This window comes from Pelophylax lessonae (genome assembly GCF_965119305.1).
Source record: "Pelophylax lessonae genome assembly, chromosome: 4".
In the NCBI taxonomy this organism is placed as follows: Eukaryota; Metazoa; Chordata; class Amphibia; order Anura; family Ranidae; genus Pelophylax; species Pelophylax lessonae.
In genome coordinates this window covers 341,762,833-341,780,022 of record NC_138771.1, presented here as the reverse complement: position 1 = coordinate 341,780,022, position 17,190 = coordinate 341,762,833, and the positions used below count along the sequence as shown (strand labels likewise).

The 17,190-nt window shown below is 46.5% G+C and overlaps 1 protein-coding gene across 1 annotated transcript in view; it reads right to left on the bottom strand.

Moving 5' to 3' along the window:
- SFXN1 (sideroflexin 1) overlaps positions 1-17,190 on the bottom strand; it is a 96,217-nt gene that overhangs the window by 62,535 nt on the left and 16,492 nt on the right. The window contains exon 3 of the mRNA XM_082256213.1: positions 431-601. Within this exon, the coding sequence (XP_082112339.1) occupies positions 431-601 (171 nt within the window). The remainder of the gene's footprint in view (positions 1-430; positions 602-17,190) is intronic.

Here is a 17,190-nt window from a genome sequence, read left to right as displayed (position 1 = left end):
ACGCCCTGTGTGCATGAGGTCTTGAAAGAATAACTCTCATCAGAAGTTAGAAAGGCTAATTAAATTCCCTAGGAGACCCTGTGCACATGGTTCTTGTCCCCATTAAAATTGGTGCTATGGTTTGGTTAGCAAAGGAGGCATGGCTACAGAACCGAAAGGGTGCTAAGGGAGGTTGCCGGCCCAGCCTTGTGTGTCCGTACCGCCCCCTACCCTCTGTGCAGTCAGTCAAAAGCTTGTCTCCTTTGTTCAGCATCATCGGATAGCAGTGGGTGGGGCCATCTATTCCACAATTCTGCTTAGGAACCACAGCACTGGTTTTAACAGGGACAAGTGTTTTGGTGCAGAGTTTCCTGAGAGATTTGCCAAGTATTTTTACCTTCTTCTTTAATTTTTATAGGGGAACAGACAAAAAGTATATTTTGTGTCTTACCTATAAAAGGTCATCATGCAACCAGTGATGGTCATGTTCATTGGTACTTGAGCTGACATCCTTCCAATCAGTATCATCTTTTCACCAGTGTCAGGGTGAAAGGCAGAATCATATACATACTTGGCTCTCCACAATTCATCTTCAGTGAGTCCTGGCTGCACAATCCCACGCCTTGAAAAAATAAAAAAATCTTTATTAGTCAAAAAAGTATCTTTATGCCCTTCTCTAAAACATGATGGTTTTAGCTTGGTTCTGCTCACCGGCCATACACAGCCACTGTAGACAAGCAGCTAAGGACAAGGCCTACAAGCTAGTCCAGTGTTCCCCAAAGTGGTCAATATGGTGGACCCCCAAAGGGTTGATGGGACTATCCAAGGGGTCTATAAAATGGTCCAGGGGTCACAAAGGGGTTTGGAAATGTCTGGGGGTCAAGAGATGGTAATAAATAATGAAAAATCAAATAATTATTCATTTAAGGTCTCTGTGGAGCTCCACATCTCTAGTTCTAATGGTGAATTGGACAGAAGCAAGACAATGCTACCTAGGGATGGATGGTCAGCTGCAAAAATGAAAAGCCCTAAGTCACCTTTATCAGCTGTATATTGCTACGGGTCCCATTTACAACCTTAAACTCTTTTGGACCCAGTGGTACAACCATAGCAATTGAAGTGGTGCCAAAAAACTGATTCCTGCACACTACTAAAAATTCAACTATAATGCCAGCGGCTGATGCCAAGGGGAAGTATTGACAATATCCATAAGGATATGAATTATAATATTTCTAATATTATTCATGGTGCTAATATTTACATTTCAGGGTTGACGAAGATTCTTAAGCTGGGATTGGGTGACAATTCTGCTTCTATATGGGATTGGGTGACAATTCTGCTTCTATACAGATATAGTACAATGTTATTATTATTCTAGTGCTATTTGTGTTTTTAATGGTGCTAATATTTATATTTCAGGGTTGACGAAGATTCTTAAGCTGGGATTGGGTGACAATTCTGCTTCTATATGGGATTGGGTGACAATTCTGCTTCTATACAGATATAGTATAATGTTATTATTATTCTAGTGCTGTCCATGATTTCTATAAGAAACAGATAGTTATCTCACACAAGTGTGTACACCCCTCACATTTTTTAAAATATTTTATTATATCTTTTCATGTGACAACACTGACGAAATGACACTTTGCTACAATGTAAAGTAGTGAGTGTACAGCTTGTATAACAGTGTACATTTGCTGTCCCCTCAAAATAACTCAACACACAGCCATTATTGTCTAAACCTCTGGCAACAAAAGGGAGTACACCCCTAAGTGGTAAAAGTCCAAATTAGGTCCAATTAGCCATTTTTCCTCCCCTGTGTCATGTGACTCGTTACAAGGGTTCAGGTGTGCATGGGGAGCAGCTGTGTTAAATTTGGTGTTATTGCTCTCACTCTCTCATACTGGTCACTGGAAGTTCAACATGGCACCTCATGACAAAGAACTCTCTGAGGATCTGAAGGAAAGAATTGTTGCTCTACATAAAGGTTATAAGAAGATTGCCAAGACCCTGGAACTGAGCTGCAGCACGGTGGCCAAGACCATACAGCATTTTAACAGGACAGGTTCCACTTAGAATAGGCCTCACCATTGTTGGCCAAAGAGTTTAAGTGCATGTGCTCAGCGTCCTATCCAGAGGTTATCTTTGGGAAATAGATGTATAAGTGCTGCCAGCATTGCTGCAGAGGTTGAAGGGGTGGGGGGTCAGCCTGTCAGTGCTCAGACCATACGCCACACACTGCATCAAATTGGTCTTTGATCTGCATGGCCTACAGTCAAGCATGGTTGTGGGAGTGTCATGGTCTGGGGCTGCATGAGTGCTGCTGGCACTGGGAAGCTACAGTTCATTTAGGAAATCATGAATACCAACATGTACTGTGACATTTTGAAGCAGAGCATGATCAACTCCCTTTGGAGACTGGGTGGAAGGGCAGTATTCCAATATGATAATGACCCCAAACTCACCTTCAAGACGACCACTGCCTTGCTAACAAAGCTGAGGGTAAAGGTAATGGACTGGCCAAGCATGTCTCCAGGCCTAAACCATATTTAGCATCTGTGGGGCATCCTCAAATGGAAGGTGGAGAAGCTCAAGGTCTTGAACATCCACCAGCTCCATGATGTCGCCATAGAGGAGTGGAAGAGGACTCCAGTGGCAACCTGTGAAGCTCTGGTGAACTCCATGCTCAAGAGGGTTAAGGCAGTGTTGGAAAATAAATGGCGGCCACACAAAATGTTGACACTTTGGGCCCAATTTGGACATTTTCACTTAAGGGTGTACTTACTTTTGTTGCCAGCGGTTTAGACATTAATGGCTGTGTGTTGAGGTATTTTGAGGGGACAGCAAATTTACACTGTTATACAAGCTGTGCACTCACTACTTTATATTGTAGCAAAGTGAAATTTCTTCAGTGTTGTCATATGAAAAGATATAATAAAATATTTACAAAAATGTGAGGGGTGTACTCACTTTTGTGAGATATTGTATACACACACACATTTTCTTTTCCAATAATTTTTATTAGTATTAAGAGAAACAACAAAAAGGTACAATACTAATTTCTTGGTCAGCCGTGACATATAGTAACGGTTGCAGAAAAGAGTCAGCAAATATTAGACAGCCTATAAGTAACCTCCTAATATTTGGTCAGGTAATAGGGCTGTAATTGGCATAAAACCTAAACACACTGGAAACAGCAATAACATAATCATTAAGAAACAATACTATGTTGATTCAAGTTGTATCATGTAGTTAACTACAACCCATAGGATTCCGTGGACCTCTACTAACACTTCTCCAATGCACATGAAAAAAGTCACATAGGACCAACAATGGCATAAGAGTTAAACAAGCATGCAGAAGGAAGAGGAGAGGGGAAAAAAAAAGAAAAAGTAAAGGAAAAAGAAAAAGATACAAGACTTGCACCCTCTATCTACTTTAAGTATCCCTCTGTTCAGATCAGGAGGGTTCCTGAGAGATATTTTATACAGGGATTCATGTTTTCTCGAAGTAGGCCAGCTTGTCATGGAGAATAGCATCATGCGTTCACGGATCATAATCCATGTCAGTTTGTTCTTTAGGGGACCATAGGCGATTCCCAGGACTGTGCAATGGAAATCCTTGCTAGGTGAAAATAAATGCAATCAGGCATTTTACATATCCCAGTATTCCCTCCACCAGCTTTCCTATAAGGGCCTGCTGTGGGTCTTGGTTGGATTCACCTGAGTGAGGGAATAGATAAAATTGTTTGTGCAGATCCAAAACCGCTTTATTTTACAGAAAGTCCTCCTGTGCAGGACTGTTCCCTCCTGACCACAGCCATGGAAACACCGGGAGGAGGCCCCTGAGACAGAGAACGCCAATCAGGCTGGAACAAAGTACCACAGTAGAAAAACTTTGTAATTCGCCTAAGGCTCCTTTCACACGGGGCGGACCGTATTTGGGTCCGCTTCGGCACTTTTTTTTTTTTCTTACGGACACGGATGACACTTGTGTCATCTGGTCCGTATGTCCGCATATCATCCCATCCGTTTGCGGATGATATACGGACATAATGTATGTCTATGGGATTGCGGATGTCAGCGGATGACACCGCTGACATCCGATTTTGCGTCCTTTCCGTTTTCTAAACGGAAGAAAAATAGGGTTCTGTTCCGTTCCAAAAAACATTGATCCTTAGATCTCAGGGGTTCATGCTGGGACTTGAAGTCCATTACTTTTGGGAGGTATGAACTTCCTAAAAGTGAAGGACTGCAAGTTCCAGCATGAGCCCCTCTGAGCTGAGGACATGACAACCCCTCCCAATTAGTGAAGGACTACAAGTCCCAACATGAGTCCCAGAGATTTAAGAATGAAATAAACATGAAATATAATAATGTGACCCCCCCCCAAAAGTGAAGGACTTCTAGTCCCAGTATGAACCCTTCAGAGCTGAGGACATGACAGCCCCCAAACTAGTGAAGGGCTATAAGTCCCAGCATGAGCCCCAGAGATTTAAGAATGTGACCCCTTAGAGCTTGTGGGTTCATGCTGGAACTTGTAGTCATTCACTAGTTGGGGGAGTCAGGTCTTCAGCTCTGAAGGGTTCATACAGAGACTTGTCTGCACTGCTTGCACTTTAGTTCCTGAGGCTATGGTTTTAAAAAACTGTACTGTTTTTTGTGCACTACAAATAAAATATGTGATTTGGAATTTGTTCATATTTTTTTTTCAAACTGTAGTCTACCCCCCAACAGCGTCTGTGGAACAGTGAACTGGCCCCCTGTTTAACCACTTTACCACTGGAGGATTTTGCTGTCTTACGTCTGGGCCACTTTTTGCGATTTGGCGATGTGCGACTTTAAAGAGGTTGTAAACCGATAATTTTTTTTTTCTTTTCTTTACATCCTGAAAGATAAAGACATAATGAGCTAGTATGCATCGCATACTAGCTCATTATCAAATACTTACCTTAGAACGAGCCCTCGCCGCGCCGCTCTCTTACCTCTATGACGGGCGACATGTACAGTCGCCCGTCTTCCGGGATCGCGGCATCCGGCCATCTGATTGGCCGGAGCCGCGGTGACGTCACTCCCGCGCACGCGCGCGGGAGCCAACGGTCACGGCACAGGGCTCTGAAGGAACGGCACGATCTGCCGTTCCTTCAGAGCGCATGCGCCAGTGACGTCACTGGCTGCATCAAATGTAAATATCTCCTAAACGGTACAGGTTTAGGAGATATTTACAGTACCTATAGGTAAGCCTTAACATAGGCTTACCTATAGGTACAACTTCCTGAGGAGGGTTTACTTCCTCTTTAACTGACAATTGCGCGGTCGTGCGACGCTGTACCCAAACGAAATTTACGTCCTTTTTCTCCCCACTAACAGAGCTTTCTTTTGGTGGTATTTGATCACCTGTGCGATTTTAAATTTTTGCGCTATAAACAAAAAAAGAGCGTTTATTTTGAAAAAATAACAATATTTTTAACATTTTTTTATGTGAAATTCCCCCCCAAAAAAAATGTAAAAATCTAATTTTTTTTAAATTTTTGGCCAATTTTTTTTCTGCTACCTATGTTTGGTAAAAAAAAAAAAATCACAATAAGCGTATTTTGATTGGTTTGCACAAAAGTTATTGCGTTTACTAACAAAGGGAAAGATTTCTGTCATTTTTGGTGGGTTTTTTTTAACGCGTAATGGCGGCGATCTGCGTTTTTTTGCGGGACTGCGACATTGCGGCAGACAGATCGGACCCTTGACTGACATTTTTGGGGGTACCAGTGACATTACTGCAGTAATCAGTGCTATATATATGCACTGTTACTGTAAAAATGACACTGGCAGGGAAGGGGTTAATTTTATTGGAGAGGGAGGGGTTAATGTATGCCTGGTGCTTACTAACGTGTGGGGGGGAGGTGACTGAGTGACATAAGGACAGATCGCATGTTCAGCTATGCTGAACACTGCAATTTGTCACTCCTTGTCACTGAAGAGATCCGCCCGCTCTGTTTACGGGCGGATCTCCAAACTAGATTCCCCGACGATCGGGGAAGAGCAGCGGCGATCGCCGCCGCTCCTCCCCTGGCCCGACTCCCGCTGTGACTGAAAACAGCGGGAGTGTGCCGCGGAGAGGGGAGAATGTCTGGTGACGTAGACCTACGTCGCCAGACGATAACGAGCCACTGTGCCGCAGTAGCAGCACAGTGAGCAGTGGGGAAGTGGTTAAAAAGTTTGAGGACCCCTGTCTCAGACGCTCAACTTATCCTCACAAATTGATTTTCCGTATGTCCTGTCTTACCCATATTCTGTTATAGTATTCGATTGTTGCTGCTTTCATTTTACATTTGTGGAGCAATACTTGTACAACGTGTACTGATATTTTAGGTGTATACTTAGTTTCTGTACCGCCTTATTTCTCTTGTTTTATTGCAAAACTTTAATAAAATCTCAGTAAAAGAAAAGAGAGCAGTATTAATACCTTTTTTAAATCTGCTTTGGTGTGATCATACAGTCCAGTAGCTACAGCTCTCCCTTGTGTCAGTGAGCAGCTGCTGCAGGGGAGGGAGTGCCAACCACGGAGGGGCAAGCTGAAGTCAGCTAGTGGCATTAGAGCTTTGGGAAGTCAGCCCCACTATTGTGCGCTCCCTGACAGAAAGTTACTGCTTCTGGATCACATGACCACAACGAGATGATTCAAAAGAAAAGTATTTATTATTATACAGGATTTATATAGCGCCAACAGTTTGCGCAGCGCTTTACAATGTGAGGGAAGACAATACAGTTACAATACAATTCAATACAGGAGGAACTAGAGGGCCCTGCTCGTTAGAGCTTACAATCTAGAAGGGAGGGTATTTATACTGCTCTCTTTTCTAAATGCATGCAGCATAGGTAGAAGGGGGTGCATGTTTTTAAGCAACAGTGATATTTAGGTCCATACTTCCACTAAGGAAAAAAAAACAACAATGAATGCTGGTGTAACTATACCCCATAGCAATATATGCCACTTGTAGATAAGTAAGACACATATACCGTATATAGTTCGATTCTATTTTTTGTCCTCAACAAACATGCTAGCTGAAGGAATTCTAGTTTACCAAGTGCCGGTTCAGACTTCCGCGTTTGCGGAGATCGCATGTAATTTGGAGCGCACTGCTCCTAATTACATGCAAACTCATGTGCGGATGCGAGTTCAGCTATACACTTTGTATGGCTGAATTCGCACTGTATCCGCACCAAACACGCACAGGAGGCTTTTTTTGAGCCGCAGTAGAATCGTATCGCACAGTGGTTCACACTTGAACACAAAAATAGAGCATTCCTTTGGTGGTATTTTATCATCATCAGTGTATTTTTTTACATCAGTAAGGCCTGCAATGACCAGGATGCCTCCATATATGAAACAGCAATTCATAGTCTGACACTGGGCTGGTAAAAGATCCATCACAGCCACTGCTTGTATTCCACGATAGACTGTGTTCCAATGCAGCTTTAAGTGCTCCCGGCCCAGTGGTCTCTGACCAGGTCCTAGTTCACTAGTGCCTTCATGCTACAAGCCCCTTTGAGGCTGGTCATATATGGAGTCCTAAGGGTGCTGTTTGGGTTGAGATACTGCCACTGAGCTCTGTGCAGGGTGTAACTCAGGACACTTTGCAGCCCCTTGTCTACAACTTCTAACCCAGTTCATCGCCAGCATAGCCAAACGTATATGAAGTGATATAAGGATGACTCTGATTTACAGGCGGTAGCCTGAATTCTACAGATATATGCCGGCACATGTACAGAGGACTTACTGGGGTATAATCTACAAAGCTGTGTACCCTATATTTACAAGTTGTGGATAGAGTTTATTCAAAGCTGGGATCCAGTGTCCATTTTCCTGCATTTACTGGTTCTCTATGCTCACGGAGTGCCCAAGTGAGCTGCATGATACACTGCTTGGAGGCCGGACTTTGCTTGCGGCCATTGATAGGCTATTTGGGGATTTCTTATCTCCATAAACTGGCTGTTCGATCCATTAACAGTTACTAAACAATCATGTTTTCCTCCAAGGTGTACAAGCCTCGTGGAAACAAGGTCTCCTCGAAGCCCAACGAGTGAGAAGATGGTGAACTTTATGAATTTATGACCGACCCACCCCACAATAACAACCTTATTTCTTTAATTTTGTGTTTCATGGTACCCATGGTTCGCTTACCAAATGTGTATATTGATGCTAAGGATAGCATAGGGTGGGAGTCAGAGTGCAGAGTGGAGTGGTCTGGGTCCACTTGTGTTTTTGTGTACATTGGTGTGGTACATCAGTTGGAAGCGCCTTCACAGGTCATTACCCAGTCAGTAGTAGGATTTAGTGACTGACCTTTTATGCCAATCTCTTTGTCTTCAATTTAAATTATTAATTTAAACCAGTGTTGAGCCCGTTTTTTGCAACCACTTGCAGGGGTGTCTATTGGCACTTCTGTTTCTCCTTTATTGCATTGATTGAAATAGGTTGCGTTGTTCCCCGGTCGACAATTGACCATTTGGTATACACAATTGTAGGTATAACCTCCCCCCTTTATTGGGTTGATTGGCCATTAGGTGACCCCAAAGACATCCCTTTCTGTGTATGGGTTGTTTCATTGTTGCCCATCTAGTGCATCCATTGTTAACTGGCCAGATCAATATCTCAGGAGTTTAATTGACTTGATGCTATACCCTGATTAAAAAGTGCTCCTTTAATTTTTTATTATACACACACACACACACACACAATTAGAATATTATCAAAAAGTTAATTTATTTCAGTAATTCAATTCAAAAAGTGAAACTCATATTTTATATAGCTGTGTTACACACAGAGTGATACATTTCAAGCATTTCTTACTTTTAATTTTGATGATTATGGCTTACAGCTAGTGAAAAACCCAAAATTCAGTATCTCCGAAAATTCGAATATTACATAGGACCAATTAAAAAAAAACGGAATTTTTGTAAAATCTTACCTGTAAAATTCCTTTCTCTGAGTCCTCCGACAGTCGCCGCCTCTTCATATTCGTCACAATGGGGTAATTGACCTTTGCTCCGTAGGAATAGCTAGGCAACAGAATATGTCAATATTAAAGCTTTTAACATATCCCACCCCCGGGGGGTGGTCCCCTCAGTCAATACCCTCCTACTTCCTGTAACCATACCTCAGTTTCAGTAGAATAGCAGTAGGAGTATATAACCAAACCCCAAAAGAGGGGCGGGGGCGGCGACTGTCGGAGGACCCAGAGAAAAGGAATTTTACAGGTAAGATTTTACAAAAATTCAGTTTTCTCTTACGTCCTCCGACAGTCGCCGCCTCTTCATATTCATCACAATGGGGACGTCCCAAAGCAGTACAAACATGAGGGGTGGGAAACACAGCCGCGCCTAAGGCAACGCAGTCTCCACAGCAGAAACAGAGGAACCTTGCCAAAGGAAGGAAACCCGCTGGGTAGCATGAAAAAAACTTGCTCAACAGGAGCAACAACCCAGGAAAAAACAAATAACCTAGGGATAAACGACATCCCAAACAGCCAAGGGCCCAAAAACAAGGGACCCTAAGGTACCGCCGCACTAAGAACCTTGCGGCCAAAGGAAGCATCTGCCGATGCCTGAACATCCACCTAGTAGAATTTTGAGAAGGTGAGAACGGACGACCAAGTCGCCGCCTTACACACCTGGGCCACAGAAGCCCAATGACGACAGGCCCAAGACGTACTCAAAGATCTGGTAGAGTGCGCCCTCACAGGCATGGGGGGAACTTTCCCCTTCAGAGCATAGGCCTGTGCAATGGTCTGTCTGATCCATTTGGCGATGGTAGAAGCTGACGCCGCCAAGCCCTTCCGAGATCCCTCCGGAAGGACAAATAAAGAATCCGACTCGTGAAAAGATTCCGGCGATTTCAGGTAAACCCTGATCGCCCGAACAACATCCAAGGAGCGCAAATCCACCTCCTTTGGATGTTTAGGCTTTGCGCAGAGCGAAGGCAAGACAACGTCCTCATCGAGGTGAAATTCCGAGATCCTCTTCGGAAGAAAAGAAGGGTTAGGTCGCAAGACCACCTTATCCAAGTGAATGACCAAATACGGAGATCTGCAGGACAAAGCTGCCAGCTCCGACACCCTGCGAGCCGAAGTGATCGCCACCAAAAAACGCGACCTTCTTGGACAACATAGAAAAACGAGATCTTCCTGATCTGTTCAGAAAGAGCGTGTTGCAATACGGACAGAACAAGGTTCAAGTCCCATGGAGGCAAAAGTTCCCTCCTAGGAAGGACCAGATGCCGCACCCCTTGAACAAAAGTGCTAACCAAGGGGTTAGACGCCACAGGGCGTTGAAAAAGAACGGCCAGCGCAGAAACCTGGCCCTTGATAGTAGCCAACGCCAACGCTGGTCCACACCCGTTTGAAGGAAAGACAACACCCTAGACACCGAGTATGAGCGAGGGGGATACCCCCTGGACTCACACCAGGCAAAATAGGCCTTCCAAGTACGGTAGTAGACATTCCCCGAGGAAGACTTCCTCGCGTTGATCAGAGTGTGAATGACCTCCGGGGATAGACCCCTACCCTTCAGGACCTCGGATTCACCAGCCAGGCCGTCAAAGCCAACGACTGTAAAGCAGGATGAAAAATCGGTCCTTGAGACAGAAGATCTTTTCGAAGAGGCAGACGCCACGGAGCGTCGACCGCCAGATTCACGAGGTCTGTGTACCAAGACCGGCGAGGCCAGTCTGGTGCCACTAGAATCACCGTGTGCGGTTCCGAGGTCAACCTGCGAAGGAACCTGGACAGCAGTTGAATCGGTGGAAATGCATACATCAGCCGATACTGATGCCACGGAGTTACCAATGCGTCTGACGCGTCTGCCCGAGGATCGCGCACAACATCTGGAAGACATCCGGGTGGAGGGACCATTCTCCCTGGTCCAAGGTCTGGCGACTCAGATAATCCGCCTGCCAGTCCTCCACCCCCGGAATGTGAACCGCCGTTATCGCCGAGACGTGCGTCTCGGCCCAAGACAGAATGTCGGCCACCTCCCGAGCCGCTCGGGCACTCCTGGTGCCCCCTTGGTGGTTGATGTAGGCCACCGCTGTGGCATTGTCCGTCTGCACCTGAACCGGACGGCCCTGCAGCCTGTCCGTCCCACGGCGAGGGCAGAGATTTATCACTCGCAATTCCAGAATGTTGATCGGAAGGGAGGATTCCTCCTCCGACCAAGTTCCCTGGGCGGACAGAACGCCCAGAACACCACCCCAGCCCGACAGGCTGGCATCCGTGGTGATCACCGTCCATGAGAAAGGATGAAAAGACTTGCCCCCCGACACCGCCGGGGACTGTAGCCACCACAGAAGATCCCTTCTGGTACGATGACTCAACGAAATCTGGAGATCCAGAGATTTCGGTCGCCCGTCCCACCTGGACAGGATCTCCGCTTGGAGACCACGCGTGTGAAATTGGGCGAAGGGAATCGCCTCAAAAGCCGAGACCATCAATCCCAAACACCTCATACCCGTCCGCAGGGACGAGCACTGATTGTCCCTGAGGGACCTGACTACTTCCTGAAGCGTCCTGAGTTTGTCGTCCGGTAGGAAGACCTTCGCCTGGACCGAGTCCAGGATCATTCCCAGGCAGGGAAGACGAACCGACGGGCACAGCGTCGATTTTGGAAAGTTTATCGTCCAACCAAACTCCTGTAGAGTTTGCATCGTGACGGACAGGTCCTTCACCAGACCCTGACTGGTCGCAGACCGAACCAGAATGTCGTCCAGATACCCCAGCACAGAGAAGCCCTGGGCTCTCAACAAAGCCAGAACCGGTGCAAGCACCTTGGTGAACACCCGCGGAGCCGAAGCGAGACCAAAGGGTAAGGCCACGAACTGGCAATGATCCTCCGCAATGGGGAATCGAAGGTACCTCTGGTGACCCTCGAAAACGGGGATGTGAAGGTATGCATCCCTCAAAACGATGGAGGCCATGAATTCCCCCGGAACCAGGGCAGCCACCACCGACCGCAGGGATTCCATGTGTAACTTGCGAACCCACACAAGCGGTTCAGAGCTTTTAAGTCCAGAATTGGACGTACCTTGCCCTCCTTCCTGGGCACAGTGAACAGATTTTAATAGAACCCCCGAAATCTGTCCCGATGAGGCACCGGAACCCCCACTCCCTGAGCCCGCAGGTCCCGCACCGCCAGGTGCTGATCCCGCAAACGTTCCGGAGACAGTTGAAGATTTGAAGGAAAAAATCTGCTCGCCGGCCGGGAGAGAAACTCGATCTCTGCTTCTTTTGTGAGCCGTGACCTTTGAAGGGTTTTCCCTTATATTGTGACCGAAAGGCACGAAAGGACCCCTGAGAGGGTCTAAAAGAAGCAAGCTTCTTACCATGAGCAACCCTAGCCTTGTGGGATTGGGGCAAGAGCGTGCTCTCACCCCCCGTGATCCCCTTTATCAGTGTATCCAAGGGTTCGCCAAAAAGGCGAGATCCCGTATAGGGTAGATTTGTTAAAGTTTTGCGAGAAGCTTGGTCCACAGACCAACATTTCAGCCAAATCAGGCGGCGTGTCAACACCGCCACGCTGTGCACACGTGCAGCCAAAAGGGACTATATCTAAGTCCGCAGCACACAAATACATGACACCCTGATGGATATGATCCACCATAGCAACGTCGCTGGAGGGGCAGAGTCAGCCACCAGGACGCGCCTGAGCACCTGCGTCCAATCCGCGACAGCCTGAGCTGCCATAAGTGAAGCAAAAATAGCTTTCAGCATGGAATCGGTAACCGAGCAAGTATGGCGTGCAAGAGACTCCAGCCTCCTGCCCGTGGCATCCCGGAACACCGGGGTATCCTCTGCCGGAATCGCAGTAGATTTATGCAAAACTGCCACCGCGTGATCCACCGGAGGTGGCACACACCAACGTTCATCAGTCGCGGGTGTGAAAGGATAACGTAGCTTGAACCTACTAGGCACAGCAAAAGGCTTCCGTATAATGCGCCAATGTTCACTAACGGTGCGCTGAAAATCCTCAGTGCAAGGAAAAACCTGCGATGATTTGCGTCTTCGCTGCGTCCCATAAGATGCCAGGACAGTAGGAGGACAAGGCTCATCCTGCAAACGCAGTGTTTGTTTGATAGAAGCAACCAAGTCATCCATGAGTGCAAGCTCTTCAGACGAGCCAGGGGGGGAATTATCAACCCCTTCAACCTCAGCCTCCACTTCAGACCCTACAAGGTCCAGGGACGAACGGGACCCCGATAAGGAGACCCCAGCCATAGCAGCCCCATCACCATCACCCTCTGAATCAGAGGAAATTGAAACTCTGGGCCGTTTTGTGGATTGAGCAGCCACAAGCATTTGCACCTGAGCAGCAAGGTTAGCCACAACAGTAGCCAAATCACCCCCCTCGGGGGAAGCAGCAACAGTCCCCTGGCCCCCCACTAAGGTGAGAGGAAATTTGCTTTCCTGAAAATCCATGCCCCCAAAAGTGTGTTAGGAAGAAAAGGAGTACTGCCCCTTTAACAGCGCGGCGAGCGCAGCCCACCGCACACAAGCACACACCGACCCCCACAGGGATAAACACAAAACTTAGGCAAGGAATACAGGGATAAGGAAGATAAACCTGGAGAGACCACTCAGCTGCTGCACCGATCACTGTTGCTCAGGGAAAGGAAGTGATGAAACACAGACCGCTCCTATAAAGCCTATGGAAGGCTCCACAAACATGGCCGCCGGTGAGGGACTAGCAAAGGCAGAGCATGCAGCGCTGACATGCGGCCCGAGCGATCGCCGCCAAAATGGCGGCGCTTGGCGCCAAAAACGCCGCTCCCATCACATAGATATGGCCAGCACACGCCTGCAGCTATGATAAAAATGGCGGACCGCCGTAGCGGCCGCCGCATGTATGCACCAACATGTATAACATCATGTCCTACGATCTTACAGCATGTCACACAGATAATCACAGTATTAACACTGAACAGTGTACAACAGCCCCCCTCCTTGCAGCCCACAGCAGAATTAAACCAGACAGGGAGCCCAACAGTGTGAACAGGCATGCAGGGTTACACAGTCCCAGACTGACACCCACTACACATACAGGTCCCCACACAAAGTACACTTACCTCCTGAATGGCGTGGTGAACCCGCACAAGCGATCAAGCCACTGCACATGTGACAGGGAGAGTCGCAGCCAGGACGCAGTAGAACTGCGGTGCGAAACCGCATGGCGTCCAGTGAGGTAGCCACCTCACCATAGCATCCCTGCAGCGAACAGGGATGGGTCGTTCACATGCCAGGAAAAATACCTGACTGAACGCTCGATGGCAGGCTGGGAAGCCACTGGCCCACAACCTGCGATCAGGGGGGCCAGCCCGAGACCCAGCCCGCACGATCCTCTTCATCAGAAGAACTAACTAATGCTGACAAAAGTAACAGCTAAGTAAAGAGAGAGAAAAAAACTAAAATAAAATCAAAAAAAGAAGATAAAGGCTGAGACAAAATGTCCCAGCATAGAAACATCCAGCCACTCCTGAAAGCTAGACAATGAAACTGGGGTATGGTTACAGGAAGTAGGAGGGTATTGACTGAGGGGACCACCCCCCAGGGGTGGGATATGTTAAAAGCTTTAATATTGACATATTCTGTTGCCTAGCTACTCCTACGGAGCAAAGGTCAATTACCCCATTGTGACAAATATGAAGAGGCGGCGACTGTCGGAGGACGTAAGAGAAAAAGGATTTTTATTACAGAAACGTTGGCTTACTAAGAAGTATGTCCTTGTACAGTATAGTGTGCATTCAATACTTGGTGGGGGCTCCTTTTGCATGAATTACTGCATCAATGAGGTGTGGCATGGAGGCGATCAGCCTGTGGTACAGCTGAGGGGTTATGGAAGCCCAGGTTGCTTTGCTAGCGACCTTCAGCTCATCTGCATTGTTGGGTCTGGTTACATAGTAGTTGAGGTTGAATAAAGACAATAGTCCATCCAGTTCAACCTGTGAAGGTATGAATCATTTCCCATACCCCTGAATGTTTTGATCCTTGACATGTATGTCCAAGAGTCTTTTAAAAGTAGCCATACTCCCAGCAGTTACTACCATTTGTGGCTGAGAATTCCACAGTCTTGTAGCCCTTACTGTAAAAAAAAACCCTGCCTAGCCTGAGGTTAAAACGCTTCTCCTCTAATCGCATTGTATGGCCTTGTGTCCTCATGCATTCCTTGCGACTGAATTGTTTTTTCTCTATGCTCTGATCACCGTTGAGGTATTTGTAAATTGCTATCATGTCCCCTCTCAGGCGTCTCTTTTGCAGGGAGAATAAATCAAGCACTTCTAATCGCTCTTTGTAAGTTTTGTTGCCCTTCTCTGTACTCTCTCTAGCTCCAACACATCCCTTCTGAGGACCACGACCAGAACTGGACAGAGTACTCCAGATGTGGTCGGACCAGTGATTTATAAAGTGGAAGGATTTCAGCTTGGTCTCTGAAATACATCCCCTTCCTTATGCATGCTAATATTCTGCCAGCTTTGGCAGCTGCAGCTTGACATTGCATGCTATTGCTAAATCTATCTTCTACTAAGAACCCCAGATCTTTCTCCATTTTTGATACCCCCAGAGGTCCCCCCTGTCACTCGAGAGATGCCTCGGTAGGGGAAGACGTTGGAGCCATACGCTCGTCGTAACGCGTATAGGGGGCGGAGCTTGCGTGACCGACGCCGAACATCTCTCGAGTGACACACGCTATTACTATTGCCATAACAGCAGGCACGGTGAAGTGCCCTGTACATGTGAGTAAACTTCTATTTTCCTCAATAAAGCCTGATTGTTGAAACGGAGAGAGCACTATATTTTCCCTTTTATATTTTGCATCGCATGTCCCGTGTCTTGAGACCTCCGGAAGTGAGAGGCTGGAGTGTCTTTCCAGGAGTCTGATATCCTCAGTACATGCTTTTGCTGGCCCGTCTGGGTCCTGTTTGGAGGTGAGAGGGCAATCTAGCAGGTGGAGGGATTTCACAGATTGGTGTGCACTTTTCACCAGATTGCATTTCTGATTTGGACACTTGGACACGAATGCACATTTATTGGATTTTGAGCACAATCACAGCTTGTATGGACTTCAGTTATTGATTATATTAACATCATTTATGTTTATTGGTGCACGTCTGGCGCAGCACATTTTTTGTATTTATTTTGATTCATTGTGGGATGTGAACACGATTGGTGTTTGCTGCCGGCTATATTTGCTTTATGCACAGTGATATTCAAGCACTTTTTCAGTACATTATTCACGCACAGTGTTTTTACCTATTTTGAGTGTTATATCACATATTTGGTTTTGCGCTGATAGTTTTTTTGTTATAACTGAGGTAATCCGCCTGCCAATGTTCCACTCCGGGAAAGTGAATGGTGGAACTAAACGTTCTGCCCACCTGAGAATGCTGGCTACCTCCAGAGTCACCAGGACACTTCTTGTGCCCCTTGGGGATTGACATAAGTCACGGCCGTGGCATTATCAAATTGAACGCGCACTGGACAGCCTTGAAGACGATCCATCCAGTGTTCCATGCACAGCCTGATCGCTCCTAACTCAGGACATTGATCGTCAGTCTAGATTCTTCCAGAGTCCAGACCCCTGAGCATAACTTCTGGTAGGGACGCCTCCCCACCCGGACAGGCTGGCATCTGAGGTGACCACTGTCCAATACAAGGGTAGGAAGGATTTTTCCCTGCCGGAGCGTCAGGGGACGAGGCCACAAAATCATAATGACAATGCCAGTATTTTTATTAATAAATACTCATTCCAGAAACACACTTTCTGCTGCTTCTGGATCATCGCAAATGTTTTTTTTTTTTTTTCCAGCAACATCTTCAAGTAAGGAAGTGTTGCAAACCACTGCCTCCCAAAAATACATAATACCTTTATTAAAGCTCCATTTACATTTACACTTTGTCTTCAAAGTCTTACGATTTCCAGTGCAACTTTGGAGAGCAAATTTGATGCAATTTTGATCCGACTTTACATTAGATCACATAGTCGCACCAAGGTAGTGCAGGCACTATGTCTAAGTCGCACTGATTTGAATGTGGGCAATTGAAAAAAATGTGGTGCAATTTGTCAAGCAACTTTGATGTGTGTTAACGGAGCCTCCTAGATAAAATGTAACCTGAAAATTGATTAGGCTCTTGCAAGAGCAATATATGCTTCTGGATCAGCATTG